At 34.3% G+C, this 13,955-nt stretch overlaps 8 protein-coding genes across 8 annotated transcripts; 6 read left to right on the top strand and 2 right to left on the bottom strand.

The window, feature by feature from the left end:
- Positions 1-19: 19 nt before the first annotated feature.
- Positions 20-517, bottom strand: BMR1_01G01145 (50S ribosomal protein L33 cyanelle; the record flags this gene model as incomplete). Its single annotated transcript, XM_012791850.1, has 1 exon — positions 20-517. The coding sequence occupies one exon, from the start codon at positions 515-517 to the stop codon at positions 20-22; it is 498 nt and encodes a 165-aa protein (XP_012647304.1).
- A 32-nt stretch (positions 518-549) lies between these two features.
- On the top strand, positions 550-2,579 carry BMR1_01G01140 (aarF domain-containing kinase; the record flags this gene model as incomplete). The annotated part of the gene is given in 12 exon segments (XM_021482127.1): positions 550-1,060; positions 1,084-1,142; positions 1,162-1,243; positions 1,265-1,295; positions 1,316-1,551; positions 1,622-1,884; positions 1,906-2,089; positions 2,110-2,174; positions 2,198-2,300; positions 2,322-2,377; positions 2,398-2,482; positions 2,503-2,579. 12 exon segments carry the CDS (start codon positions 550-552, stop codon positions 2,577-2,579), a joined length of 1,752 nt encoding a protein of 583 aa, XP_021337362.1.
- On the top strand, positions 3,427-4,464 carry BMR1_01G01135 (Conserved hypothetical ATP binding protein; the record flags this gene model as incomplete). The annotated part of the gene is made up of 1 exon (XM_012791848.1): positions 3,427-4,464. The coding sequence occupies one exon, from the start codon at positions 3,427-3,429 to the stop codon at positions 4,462-4,464; it is 1,038 nt and encodes a 345-aa protein (XP_012647302.1).
- Positions 4,465-4,943: 479 nt separating this feature from the next.
- On the top strand, positions 4,944-6,102 carry BMR1_01G01122 (hypothetical protein; the record flags this gene model as incomplete). The annotated part of the gene is given in 5 exon segments (XM_021482119.1): positions 4,944-5,348; positions 5,368-5,500; positions 5,523-5,626; positions 5,754-5,797; positions 5,922-6,102. 5 exon segments carry the CDS (start codon positions 4,944-4,946, stop codon positions 6,100-6,102), a joined length of 867 nt encoding a protein of 288 aa, XP_021337361.1.
- Positions 6,103-6,160: 58 nt separating this feature from the next.
- On the top strand, positions 6,161-8,593 carry BMR1_01G01121 (conserved Plasmodium protein, unknown function; the record flags this gene model as incomplete). The annotated part of the gene is made up of 1 exon (XM_012791846.2): positions 6,161-8,593. One exon carries the CDS (start codon positions 6,161-6,163, stop codon positions 8,591-8,593), a length of 2,433 nt encoding a protein of 810 aa, XP_012647300.2.
- Positions 8,594-8,813: 220 nt separating this feature from the next.
- BMR1_01G01120 (DEAD box ATP-dependent RNA helicase, putative) lies at positions 8,814-10,715 on the top strand (the record flags this gene model as incomplete). The annotated part of the gene is made up of 2 exons (XM_021482104.1): positions 8,814-9,285; positions 9,307-10,715. The coding sequence occupies 2 exons, from the start codon at positions 8,814-8,816 to the stop codon at positions 10,713-10,715; spliced, it is 1,881 nt and encodes a 626-aa protein (XP_021337360.1).
- A 3-nt stretch (positions 10,716-10,718) lies between these two features.
- BMR1_01G01115 (hypothetical protein) lies at positions 10,719-11,444 on the bottom strand (the record flags this gene model as incomplete). The annotated part of the gene is made up of 1 exon (XM_012791844.1): positions 10,719-11,444. The coding sequence occupies one exon, from the start codon at positions 11,442-11,444 to the stop codon at positions 10,719-10,721; it is 726 nt and encodes a 241-aa protein (XP_012647298.1).
- Positions 11,445-11,543: 99 nt separating this feature from the next.
- On the top strand, positions 11,544-13,826 carry BMR1_01G01110 (PP-loop family; the record flags this gene model as incomplete). Its single annotated transcript, XM_021482095.1, has 5 exons — positions 11,544-11,931; positions 11,952-12,483; positions 12,506-12,605; positions 12,627-13,558; positions 13,580-13,826. 5 exons carry the CDS (start codon positions 11,544-11,546, stop codon positions 13,824-13,826), a joined length of 2,199 nt encoding a protein of 732 aa, XP_021337359.1.
- Between the last annotated feature and the right edge of the window lie 129 nt (positions 13,827-13,955).

Below are 13,955 nucleotides of genomic sequence, written 5' to 3'. Positions count from 1 at the left end.
TTGATTAATTAACTATCTATTACTTAATTTCTTTATGTAATGTATGTTTCCTAGCATACCTATTGTACTTCATCAACTGAAGTCTACCAGGTGTGTTGAGTTTATTTTTTGTGGTTGTATATCTCGATGCTCTGGTTCCAAGTCTCTTGCTTTCACTGCATTCAAGAGTTACTAATGTTCTACCTCCCTTAGCACCCGAACTATCAATGCTTGTTTGCTTGTTAAGTATAGATAATTTCGATATTGCTGACGGTGCAATGAATAATGAAGGTTTTAAATAATTTAGGTGCGAATAGATGACGATACCTCGCGGCACATTTGTGTTTGATTCAGGAGATATGCCAATACTGGATAGATACAGGCGTTTCAAATCGATTCTAGAAATTATATAAGATTTATTAGATGTAACAGGTAGTTGAAAGTGATTTAAAAATATTTGATCGTAATACTTGGATTGGTATTGTATTACACAGAACGAATAATTTAATATGAGAATTAATGTGAGCAGGTATGGCATATAAGCCCCAGTAACAATTATGTATATTATCAATGTATAGAAACAATATTCCACGGCATATTTCTTCCATTTTGCCCACGAAGTGTGCTAGAAATAGTTATTTTTACTTCCCCAAACACATTTTATACCCAGGAATCATCAATAAACGTTTATGTAGATCTTTAAATTCATTATTTTCTATAACGCAACGTTTAATTTTATCGTTTTACAATGACGGGGCAGACAGTTGTTCTGCTTATGGAGATAAGCACAAAGATTTTACAGCGCAAAACGGAAAATTTGACAAGAATTTACGATCAGGTTTGGGTTCATTCAGCGCATTCAATCCTGATATTCAGTCGAAGCTTCAGAATTTAAAAAATTATTCTAGAAAATTGACTACATCTGGAACAATTTCTAGCCACTGCTTTTTAAACGCTGAACAGAATCACAATCATATTCAAAATACATTTGGGGTGGGCAAATGCCACTATTCGTCCGATAGAATAATGAAAGGAAGTAATTTATCCGTATCTAAAACTTCTAGAGCCCTGCAAATTACAGGTAAATTTGCTTTTAATTTCAAGACTTAGTGGTAGGGATGATCACTGGAGCTACTTTCGATACTATTAAGCGAATAGCCAAAGTATTTTATCTTTAATAAGGGTCAACGCACCAATTGGAAGGAATCATTTCTATCTGAAGCTAATATGAATAGACTTACTGATTCTGTCTGCAAAATGAGGGGTGAATATATAGGTAATTTAGGAGCTGCATTGAAGTTATGCCAATTTTTGAGGTAGATCGCCAATTATATAGTATGCAACAAAATGCATTGCCTCAACCATTGCTAGATGCTTTAGCCAATGCTAGAAACAGAGCAGATTTTATGCCACAGGAACAGGTGTTACACATTTTAACTTCTGAATTTGGCGATAATTGGCGTGATAAATTTGACCAATTTGATTTAACACCAATTGCCAGTGCCAGTATTGGTCAAGTGCACCTGGCAAATGTAAAGGGTAGGCAGGTTGCCGTTAAGATTCAATTTCCGGGTAATAACTCCTTACAATTCAATTGAAAAATTGTTATTATTAATACAGGTATGAAACTAGGCTAATAAAGGTGTATCCGATTCTATAGTATCGGACATTGATAACTTTATAAAGCTATGTGACATATTACATCTTGTCCCCGAATCTATGTTTATCGACATTTTTGGCAAAGAGATAAAATCTGAATTATTATCAGAGTGCCATTATTTAAATGAGGCTGAATTTTATCGCATTTTCAAGCAATTACTTGGGGGATTAGATGGGTTTTATGTACCAGATGTATTGAGTGGTTTAACAACCAATAAAATTCTAACGACAGAATTTGTTACGGGGGTAACATTTATTTCACTATAGATATCATTAGATCAGGCTGCAACGATCTTAAGTCAGGATAAGCGCAATTCTATTGGATCTAGATTGTTAAAACTAGTACTGAATGAGCTATTCGCGTTCCAACTAATGAATACCGATCCCAACCCTAGAAATTTTATCTATGATATTGAAAATGATATAATCAATCTCATAGATTTTGGAGCAGGTAACACAAACGTAACTTAGTCCGTCATTACAATGAGAAATTCATTAATGATTACCGGGAAATTGTAAAAGCTTCAATTTTAGGAGTTAGAAAACAGACTAATTTAAGGACAAAGAGATGATTAAAAAACTATCCTATTCACTTGGATTCTTGTGCGAAAAAGATACTGATGAGATGATAGATACTCATATCAATTCTGTACTACTAATTGGTAATTTGAACACTTACACAGGGGAACCATTGAGAAACGATGAATACGACTTTCGTAACAACGAAATAATTGAAAATGTACAAACTATCTAATGTAGATAAGGGCAAAGACAGCTAAAATGATTAAGATCAGAAGTAAGCCCCCTCCACCAGAAGTATACACCCTGCATCGTAAGCTCGCAGGTTGGGCATACATTACTTAGGGTGTTACTTATTGTGTCATAATTTGTCAGCCAAAATTTATACCGCATATTGTAAGCAGATATTAGAAATCGACTAACTGCAATAACAATCATTTGATAGCACAACATACTAATAGATTACCCATAATATATAGTAATACAAATTAATACATAATTAGCAATGACGCATCAACGCAATTGATGTTTTACAACATTAATGTTAGGCACATTAAATATGCAATTGTATATTGTTAAAGACTTGCTTAATTTTGATAAAAAAAATAGTCACATAATGAACAAACTAATAAATGACAGATCGTAATGGTTGGTGTTGTAAAATTATATAAACATATTATAAATTTGAATTTATGTGTTGAAAGGAGTTGTATGGTTATTTGAGTCATCAATGGAATCTGCACTATCAATATCTGGGTATATTCTTGACAATTTTCAATTTTCTAACTATCGAGAGTATACTCGCCAACTAGTATATATTATTAATGAAAGCAATTTGTAATACGCGAAAAATGGCGTCTCACCGTAAATAGGCGATTGCCCCCGGTTAATGTTAATTGGTTGTTCAATGGCATTCAATATATACAGGTGTTAAGCTACTTCATAAATTATGGACAATGAGCTAAATATAGTTGCTGGACGGTGACTTAGAATTGGCTTACGTAATGATTTGCATATCACACTAATGTATCCATTTTATATTATAACGGCGATACTTACATATGAACCAAAATCAAATGTATATTGTACAACGAATTATTTACACTTGCACATTATTAGAGAATATTCACAATAAAACTTATGTATCCAGCTCTCAATATATAAATCGAGTAGTCTCATAGTTACATACGTTCTCACGTATAACGCTAGTACGGTATATTTTACTATGCCCTATATAGTGGACCCCCTATAATTTAACTTAGACAGAATATGCGCTATGCACATTTGGTTATTGGGCCTGCAGGGAGTGGTAAAACAACGTATTGTCGCGTAATGCAAGAGCATTTTGAATCCATAGGCCGCACTTGTCACATAGTAAATTTAGACCCGGCCTCTGAAGAGGGTATGGCTCAGGACGATACAAATACATCTGTTAATGAAAATAAATTAAATCCTTATGACACAGATATAAGAGATCTAGTAAACATAGGGGACATAATTTCTTATAGCAAACTTGGACCTAATGGTGCTCTAATTAAGTGCTCGGAAATATTGCAGGAGAATATTGATTGGTTGTATGAAGAAATTGAATCTTCCTATGGCGATGAAACTATATTACTATTTGACACTCCAGGGCAAATTGAATTGTTTACCCATCTTTCATATGTTCGTGACATTGTATCACTGCTTAAGCGATTAAATATTAACGCCGTAGCACTATTTCTACTTGATGTTTCATTTCTTGGCGACCCATCAAAATTGGTTGCCGGATCTCTTGCTGGGTTAGCAGCAATGGCAAACCTAGAAACTCCACATGTAAACGTTGTTACTAAATGTGATTTATTAGAATCCACCAAATCTGAAAATAATAAGTCATATGGAGTTCATGTTCCTAGTGCCTTTATGGACATAACGTCCAGCTCCTATGGATTATCTAATAATATGTCACTCAAACACAGTAACATTACAAAATCATTGGATAAAAATGATGTTGAAAATGATGGTTCTAAATATAATCCCACAAAAATATACTCAACTTACAACCAAGATTCCACCTTTTCTGCAGTAGATTTCTGTGAAGTTATTGCCAATCAAAACCCAGATGAATTACTATCGGCGTTATCTGCTCATTTGCCTAGAAAATTTCAAAAACTAAATGAAGCCTACGTGCAGATGCTATCGGATTTTAACCTGGTCAGTTTTATATCACTAAACTACAACGACCCTGATTCCATAGAAAAACTTATTTTTCAAACAGATATCGCAATACAATTTGGCGAAGAGGCGGAACCAATGATGAAGTTTTGATGTGCAAGTTTCTGAATATTTTTAAATTTTATTTTTAAATCCCATTGTTAATGCATAATATTAATATTACACATTCGTTATTCCTAAAATTATTGCAATTATAACTCTTCGATCAATAAATAATCAATATCAGCACTTAGTGATTAATTTTTTAGTTGTTAACTATAGATTATATAAATTAGCTATTAATTTTAAGTTGGAATTCGTAGATATGCCTTTGCATATCTGCCCTGATACAATTTAGCTAGTTTTTCATGTAAAATGAGTGGTAATGTTAAATCTTCAGTGTAGAATATTATTTTTATCAAATTCGCGATAGTATAAATATAATAAAGTGAAATTGCGAAGAATATCGGATGATGTTGTAGATGTAATTACCGTTGCACTTTAGAGCAGTTTATAGTAAAATGATAAGTACGTAAATGCCAATATATTAAATGATTGAATATAATAACTAATCTGGGCAATTAACAGTTGTTATGAGTGCTGATTTTGGAAGCAGACACAGTAGCATTACGACCAGATCAAATGATTTTTACGATTTTGTGGAAGAATACAACAACAAACAAATTGATTTTAACAATAATTCGAAATTTAACCTATCAGAATTGAGTCTATCAAAGCTACTTAATATATCATACAATTGGTGTTGTGCCTACGTTAACAAAGTGGATGATGATTTGGTGGCGAAACCGCAGACATCTCCACTAGCCCTTGCTTTGGTTTGGGTTGCTGCCATGGAGAATAACGAAGTGGGTATGGCAGATCGGAAGTCATTTTTTGAATGTATTTTGAACAAAAAAATTGAGCTGAAAACGCCATTAACTTTTTCACAACAAAATGTTTTAAAGACTTGGTTGACCAGTCTAAACATTGAACATGTGGTAAGTCAGAATTAATTAGACAACTGTACAGTGTATAGAAACCTCTAGTAAAGAAACCATTGAAAGTTATTTAGAAAGTATTGAAAATAGAAGTTCAAATTCGAACACTTTTGTTGTCAATTGTGGAGTCCCAATAATGGCAATAGGAATGGGCATGTATGATAGTTCATTCAGGTCAATTTGGATTGGAGTGTTTTTTACCCGAAAAAAAAGGTTCATTAGGTCCAGGAATTCACTTTTTTAAAAATGCAAGCGAAATATCCAAAACCTTAATTGATGTATGAACTATTTGATGTACACATTTCAATATCATTATTTAGCATATAAACAATGATATAGATAAATAATAGTTAACTATTGAATAAACAACATCCATAGAGCAAATTTGAGTAAATTATAATTTAGAATGGAATGAAGGCAAAATTATGGATTTTAAAATTCCCAGGAAGGTAATTAACAATGATATAATCTTCCATGAGATACAATGTTTATTATTCGATTGCATTAATTTTTATATAAAAACAACATTTTTGTAAACAATGCACTCGAATATAGTTACTCGATTTAATATAGATCAATTAATGGAATATTTTCAAGTCTATCTATTGCATCTGAAATATCGCATTATTCAAATTTCAAAGAAAATGCAGCGGCATTTGACCCAAAAAGGAATGCAAAATTGGCGTATTTGGCGCTTAAGCGAGCTCGGCGCAACGCCGGGCAATCCGTATTATTTCCCCCCACTAAATCTTAGCACACCTAATTTTGTATATAGAAATAAACATATACTTTCCTATTTACTTCAATTTAAAATGGGTGTTGAGAAGCCCAAAGGTGGGCTCGGAAAAGTTGAAAAGAAACCCAAGCCACCTTCTGCAACTAAAAAATCTACAGAGCCAAATTCAAACAATACCAGTGATAATGCTAAAATTCCCATTCACGCTGATCAAAAAGTGGATTCTAGCAGTTCTAATGCACAAAAATCTAACAAATCGCCGAAACTAAATGGACAGGCTCATGGTGAAAAGTTAGTTACCAAACATGGTAATAATGGGATAGACAAGAAAAAACATGAACATCCTTTATCAACTAAATCTGAAACTTATTCCAAGTCTAAAATTTCAGATAAATTATATTCTGGTAGCGGTAATGTTGATACTAGCACTAGCACCAACGCTGCTAATAAGAGGTCAGATAGGAGTTATAAGGATGATAAGAAAATGGCTAATAATGGTTACGGCCGAAAAATGAAGTCTAACGCCAAATTAAATAGTGACATATCGTCTAAATCGAATCTATCAAACGATACCGACCACTCAAACTTACATACATCTAAGAATCATGATGAGAAATCAACTAATTCCCACTCAGAAACAACTGTTAGAAACATAATAAACCTTGATTCAGTTCCAGACATATCTAAACTCTCCCCCAGGAGCAAAGAATGGGTTGGAAATTTATTCCCCGTGCTAGAATGCTACAATTTTACTCTGCCTGAAATTCTAATGCTGATTAAACGCAACGAGTATAATGCGGACAAAATACAAAATGCAGTGTCCGTCATAATGCAAGTTCAGGGTGGACATGAGCAGGGACAGTGGCAGACAGTTGGAGTTAAACCTCCAAAACCAAAGGAGCAAGATAAGGCCAAAATGTATCATGATAAAGTCAACAACTACCTCAAGGCTTTAAGGGCCCAAAATAACGAAAATAACAAATCCAAACAACAACAACAACAATTGAAGCATGATGATGATAAGAATATGAAATTTCAAAAAAATGGTAAAAAAGATGTTGAAGGCTACCACGTTACTGCTAAGACTAAGGAAAGTGAAGCTGTTTCTAGAAATCGTGATGAAAAACCATACAAAAAGGATGCACCTGATAAGGCTTCAAACAAATCATTCAGTGTATCACGTGATAAACTTCTTGGTCCCACAAGATCTGTATGTGATAAATCCTCTGGTATATCAGTGGGCGATGATAAAGCGGCTACAGATCAAAATGATTCGGTATCCAAGTTGGACAATGCTAGTGAAGTGGATATACCTAAACTATTTGATCTATCACTGAAAAGTAAGGGTGCAAAAATTGACAAGAATTCAAGATATAATAGGAGTGATGGGAAATTGGGTAAGAACTACAGAGATAAAATATTTAATTCCGGAACTACCGATCATTCCGATAAGATTGAGAATTCAAAAACGATGGAATCAACGGAAATTTTGCAAGCAGGCACGACCACAACTCATACTACAACATATGGATTGCAACAATTTCGAGATGTGAATTTTCAAACGCAGAAATATCAATATCAGGATTACCAAGGCAAATCCTATGCCAATTATCCCCATTATGCCCATTATGGTTACCCAGAATACGCACAACAGCCCATGCCAACATTCCAACCCTACCAAGACCCAGCCATTATAGCATCATATCCCAACTTCAAAAATTACCAGGCAGTGATGCCTAACATGCCAAAATATAATCCTAATAATCTTCCGATGATGATACCCACAAATTATTCAAGTGGAGTTCCCAATTCATCGCCAACTGATATCAATGGGAGTGATAATTTGCGTAATACGATTCCAAGTCGTGATTTGAGTAATGATAAACTTTTGTCTGATGATAATATTGGTGGAACCAATTCTCAGAAGAATAAAATTGTAGCAAATAATTTGAATGACGACAGCTTGTGGAGAGAACAAGTTAAAAACATACCCCAGTCCGTAAATTGGAAAGATCAATCAGACAAGGATCAAAAGAAAGTACCGGCTAGTTCGGCTTCTGGTCGGGATATGCCGATAGTGAATTCTCAGGGACATGGTTACAACGGTAATTATTCAATACCACCTGGTCTCCACTCAACATCATATCCATATTCATACTCTTCATACCCATATAACCCTAACTATAGCGGTATGATGTATGGCACACAGAATCCACAAATGCACTCCCATCATATAATGTCATACAATCAGTACGACTCCTCATACAAGTATGTAGGTGGGCCCCCTGGTCTAGACGCTAGAGGAAGTCATGAAAATGGAGATAAATTGGCACAGAGAGAGCAAATGAACGTGGGTTATAATAAAGTGCAAAGTAGTAGCAGCAGTTATGGAAAATCTCCCCACGAAGGAATCCCAAACCCGCCTGGGCTAGCCAGTTACTACTCTCAGTACCAGCCTTCTTATGGCAATCACAGCGGTTCTTACCCAAACGGGTCCAATTGGCCCTAGACTTAATTTCTAGATCGTTTGTTTTATTTAGGATTTTCCTATGGCGTCATGTCACGAATAATTTTACCATTCCTAATTTTAATTTATCAATCAATTTTACAGTTACAATTATTTTTATAAATTAAAGCTCAATTGTTCAATATCACCTGTATAAAAAAATTGATACTAATACATTCATATTGGGATAAACAGTATATACTATGATATTGATCATTTTATTATGCAGCCAAGAGGCGTTTTAATCAGAAAATTAAGTAAATCATCGACAAATACTTTGAGCAAAAACTTCTACAAAAATGTAATTGTGAATAGCCCACTTGCACGTCTAGTTGGAAGGGGCGTGGTATACAATTTGCTATCTAAAATTGTCACTAGACGAACGAAAGCTAATGCTGTAATTTGGGGGTCTACATTGATTGAATTGAAGTTGCCCAAAGGCAATTTGGTTTTGGATTCATTACCCTCCTTGGCCAGTGGGCATGATTTACTTATACTGGGCCCTCAAAATACTGGTAAAACTATCGCACCAATAATCCCCTTCGCCATGGCAACCAATCTCATTAAGGGTAAAATTATCTGTAAAAACTTGTACATTATCGTCCTCGTACCTACTAAAGATTTGGTTTTACAGGAGTCCCGTAACGTACAACAATACATTAAGCAGTTAAGAGTATCTACCATATATCACAAGGGTGAGTACTTGATTCATTCAGATGTAGAGTGGTACAAAACCAATATTCTAATATCTACACCAGTTAGTCTCCTAAAGAAGGTACAAAGTGAAATTATTTCATTGGAATCCGTTCGATTATTATGTATACACGAGGCGCAAGAGATATTATCGTTGGATTTTAAATGTGGAATAACGACCATTTGTAAGATAAAAAAGTTGTTACATCCAAATCACCAAACAGTTTACACTTCAAGATTTGCCGATCACACGCTAAAGTTGCTAGTTCAAAGTATGTCTAAGTTGAATTTTAGAGTGTTGAATTTCTGGGAATCACAACATCTTAATCCAACTAAACCAATTTGGGGTTCCTATAGGTCGAATATTGTGATTTCACATAATGAAAATTTAAATTCTACTGTTTTAGACGCCACAAATAACGGATCCACCATTCAAAATGTTCCATCTTCATATAAACCCGACGCGGCCACTACTCAAGATGGCTTCTATCCACGCAAATGCGAGAATGTACAACAGTTGGTTAATTACTACAAAAAATTATCAAATGATAGATTTATTTGGAATATAAATTGCAAAACTATTTACATTACATCAAAGCTTTACTACATTCTGTATCGACCAAACAATTTCTTCGAAACACTCATATCTGCTTGCCAAGGCAAAAGAGTTATTTGTTTCTTTCCTACCGTCAAGCTGTTGCAATTTATGAATTTACTTATCAAAAGAAGATTCTCAAATGTTTACATGTTATGTGGGTCTCAATCTGTTGACAAGAGGAGACTTGTAATGGATACATTTAGGGGTAAAGACATTGGACTATTGTTAACCACAGACATCTCTTGTTTGGGGTTGAATTTAGGCCCCTTTGACAAAGTTATTCAGGTGGGTCCATCAAGATCGTTTTACAATTTTGCAAGCAGGGCAAACATGGCAGCGGTATCAATCTCACTTTTCCACGACTTAGATTGCCATTACATTTACTTATTGTATAAAAATTTGGGGATCAACCTTGAAGCTATGAGGTTAGATTGTGAAAAAACGGTTAAAAAAATGGTTTTGGATGAATACATGATGGCATCACTTACACTGGCCTATAGGAGTGTGATGAGTATGTATTGTACCATCGCAAAGGAATTTAAATTTGAAAAGTGGCAGGTGCCAAGTTTGATAAATGACCTATTCAAATCCATTGGCGTGGATATTGACATAAAAATTACAAAACAATTTGCCGCTAGAATGGGACTGCTGAATTCTCCTGGACTTAATGTAGATTACGCCACTGCGGGAAAGAAAACTTTGCTGGCCATGGTGTTGGGGTATCCAGGATATATTTCCCGATTGAAACAAGCAAAAGATGTTATATACAATGATGATGTAGAGATAGTGAAGGAGTTTAGGCCGTTATCAACTGTAAATGACAGTTTTACTTAATGCTTAATTGACATTGGTATTAAGTGATTGCCACAGGAATTTCATAGCCAAGTGTATAGATTTTTTAGAGCGATAACCCAGTATTAGCAATGAACCGCTACGATAAATTATTGCAGTAGGATTTTTACTATATACAGTACCCAAATCTTTGTCATCACCTTCCATTTTAATTGTATCGAATGACGGTAATTTGACATGAAGCTCCCCCCTTATCTCCGCCACTCTCATGTGTAAACTTTGATGCTTTGCTATTTTTTCCAGCTGCAAATGCCTGTCTAACGATATTTTAGCAACTAACTGGTCAATTTGTACCTTAGATGAATCGAATTTTATGTCCGATCGTTCGATAAATGTGTAGATTGGTCCCAGAGGGAACATGTGCAAGGGGATGTTCACTCTGATATCTGCCGGAAATGAATCATTTATTGGCTCCCAAAATATTTTATGTTTTAATTTCTTAGTAACTCTTTCCAAATGTGTAATTGCCTGTGATTCATCAATGCCACCTAAAATAGCTAATCTCCCTGTTGAATATATTCTTATTATACAATGTGGGCTTTTGAGGTATATCTGAACTCCACTTTTATCAATTATAGTTCGAGGAAATGATCTGGCAATGAGTATTAGTTCATCCTTGGTAAACCCGTACTCATTTACCAATATTGACATCCAAATTACCAGTATTCTGGCTTTTAGGACTGCATTTTCGCCTACATCAATATCGAACATTGGAATCTCTATTATATTGTTTACATTTTATAATAACAATCTAAGTTAGATTTAGTAATTGCGCAAATCCATATGTGTGACCGTGGACAGATATTACCTATGAGGTTATGGCATATAACTCATTTGGTCATACAGATAACGATATTCATCTTTATTACGTATTCTTATAAAAAGTGCCAGAATAAATTCAGATCGTTAAAGAATAACTTTAACTTCTCAATTAAAGCATATTTAGATGGTGGTAATGAAGAATTAAGTAGTGTACACCCCTTTTTCACGGAAAATTCAATCCATCCTACCATTAAATCTGTTCTTATTTCAATAAAGGATTCGGTTTTGCCCAGATATGATGAATATAATGAAAAAAATCCTATTGTGTTATTGGCAATAAGTGGAGGAGTGGATTCCATGGCTATGCTGCATTCATTTTACGAAATATTTAACAATGCGGGCATTCTATCACAAATAGAATTTGATGGCAAAAAAGGTACAAATTGCCTCACTCAGAAATCAAAGGCAGGTTAGAAAGAATGTACAACAATACTTTCGTAGTTCACTTTAATCATAAACTAAGATCTAGTTCTGAAAAGGATTGGAATTTTGTTAAAGAGGCTTGCAATTCGTTTCATTTTCCATTTATAGGCATTGAATCTGATAATGATTTTGCTGATACAGATGTTAATTCATTCGATTTTCCAGGTGCAAATTTATCTCTTGGTAGATTCAAAACACAGGGTCAATCTAGATCTTGGAGGAATGGTAAATTTGCAGAGATCATTTCAAAATTGTCGGATAAAACTGATATCTCAGGTGCACAATTGATTTTCCCAGATACACCTATTTTATTTGAAAGCAGCGCAACTATTGATATATTATCAAGTGAACAAATTAAAGCGTTAAAGAAAATTTTAGCAAATGATTGTAGTAGCCATTTGAACAACAATAAAATTGGTTACATATTCACAGGACACACATTGGATGACTCTGTGGAAACAGTTATTTTTAAGTTGTTTCGTGGCGTTCATATTAAAAATATAAGGTAGGCATTTAATTTATTCCAGGGGAATCCGTTCATTTGAAGTTCTTGATGTGAATAATGATATATCCCTAGTTAGACCATTTTTGAGTGATTATAAAAAATCGCTGGTAGATTTTATGAAGGTAACATGGTAATTTATTTAGTCAAGAAATCTTCCTTGGAGAGATGATGAAAGTAACACTCAAGTGTATTATAGGAGGAATATTATTAGGAATGACTTAATACCCATTATATCAAAGTTGATTGGTAATAATAGTACTAAAAATCTAAAAGAACAAATTGATAATGGCACATTTATGTATGAAAAGGGATTTTTGCCCGAACAAATCGCAAACAGAATGAATAATTTGTGCAATCAAAGTGAAATGACTAGTGATATGATTGAATCAGAATGTGCTAGATTTGAGAACTACATCAAAAGGGAGCCCATTCATACTAAAAAAAATACTAATTTCAAACAAATTTCAACTAATTTAAGACAGGATGCATATAACGCTTTAATGGATTCATTAGGAAAGAAGAAGATTCAATTTGATAGGCGTGAGGATTATCTGAGGGTAAATAAAATTATTGATCATATGAAATCCTTCGGATTCCACATGCCCGAATGCTTCCCCATTTACGAATGGTCACTCATCGAATACGACATTGTCAAAATTACAATTTTAAAGAAGTGGATTGAAGCTAATACTAAAGGTGTGTTTGTGGATTCCAAAGTCCTACGAAAACTATATGACTTCATCTCGTGCAATTACAACAACACATTGAGATATTTTGTGCTAAGCAAGGATTATGCAATATCGCATCAAGGAATGTTTATGCGAATAATTAACAAAATTGAAAAGGATTTCGATGCAATTGAACGAGTAGATTCTAATATTGGAGAAGGAGCAAAAGTTTATTCGGACAATGTTGTAAACTTTTACTCACACGATTCATTAAATGTTAGAATCGACCAGGAAAGGATGCAAACATTTTGTGTCAAATTTTCTGTGCCAATCATTGACAATTTTATACATGAATTTGACATAAGACTGGCCAGGACATCCGACACGATGGCATCCCATCAACTGTGGTGAGGCAAAATTTTATTTAGGGGTAGGCGTATTTTAGGATTGCTGGGTAAAATGAATGTTCCATGTCTATTAAAGGATTCCATCCCCGTTATCGCACTTAGGAAGGAAAATAAGATTGTGGGTATTTATGGGCTTAAACTAATACCTCCTTATTATGCAAAATCGGATGTTTCGATTGATTACGACTGGCTGGCACTGAATCCAAACAGTGAAACATCCCCCAATTCTTTCAAAACATATCGCATATATGTTCACAGCTGTGAATGATTGACAGTTCCAATGTACAATCTTAACAGTCGTTGTACAATAATTGATTATATTTTTGTATTTAAATAGTGTTGATTGTAGCGACGGTTGCCTATAATGGTGTTGGGATTATGTGCGGATAGTAAAAAT

Source organism: Babesia microti, chromosome I, assembly GCF_000691945.2.
Source record: "Babesia microti strain RI chromosome I, complete genome".
NCBI lineage: Eukaryota > Apicomplexa > Aconoidasida > Piroplasmida > Babesiidae > Babesia > Babesia microti.
The sequence above is the reverse complement of the archived record's forward strand: the minus strand, read 5'-3'. Positions and strand labels throughout refer to the sequence as shown.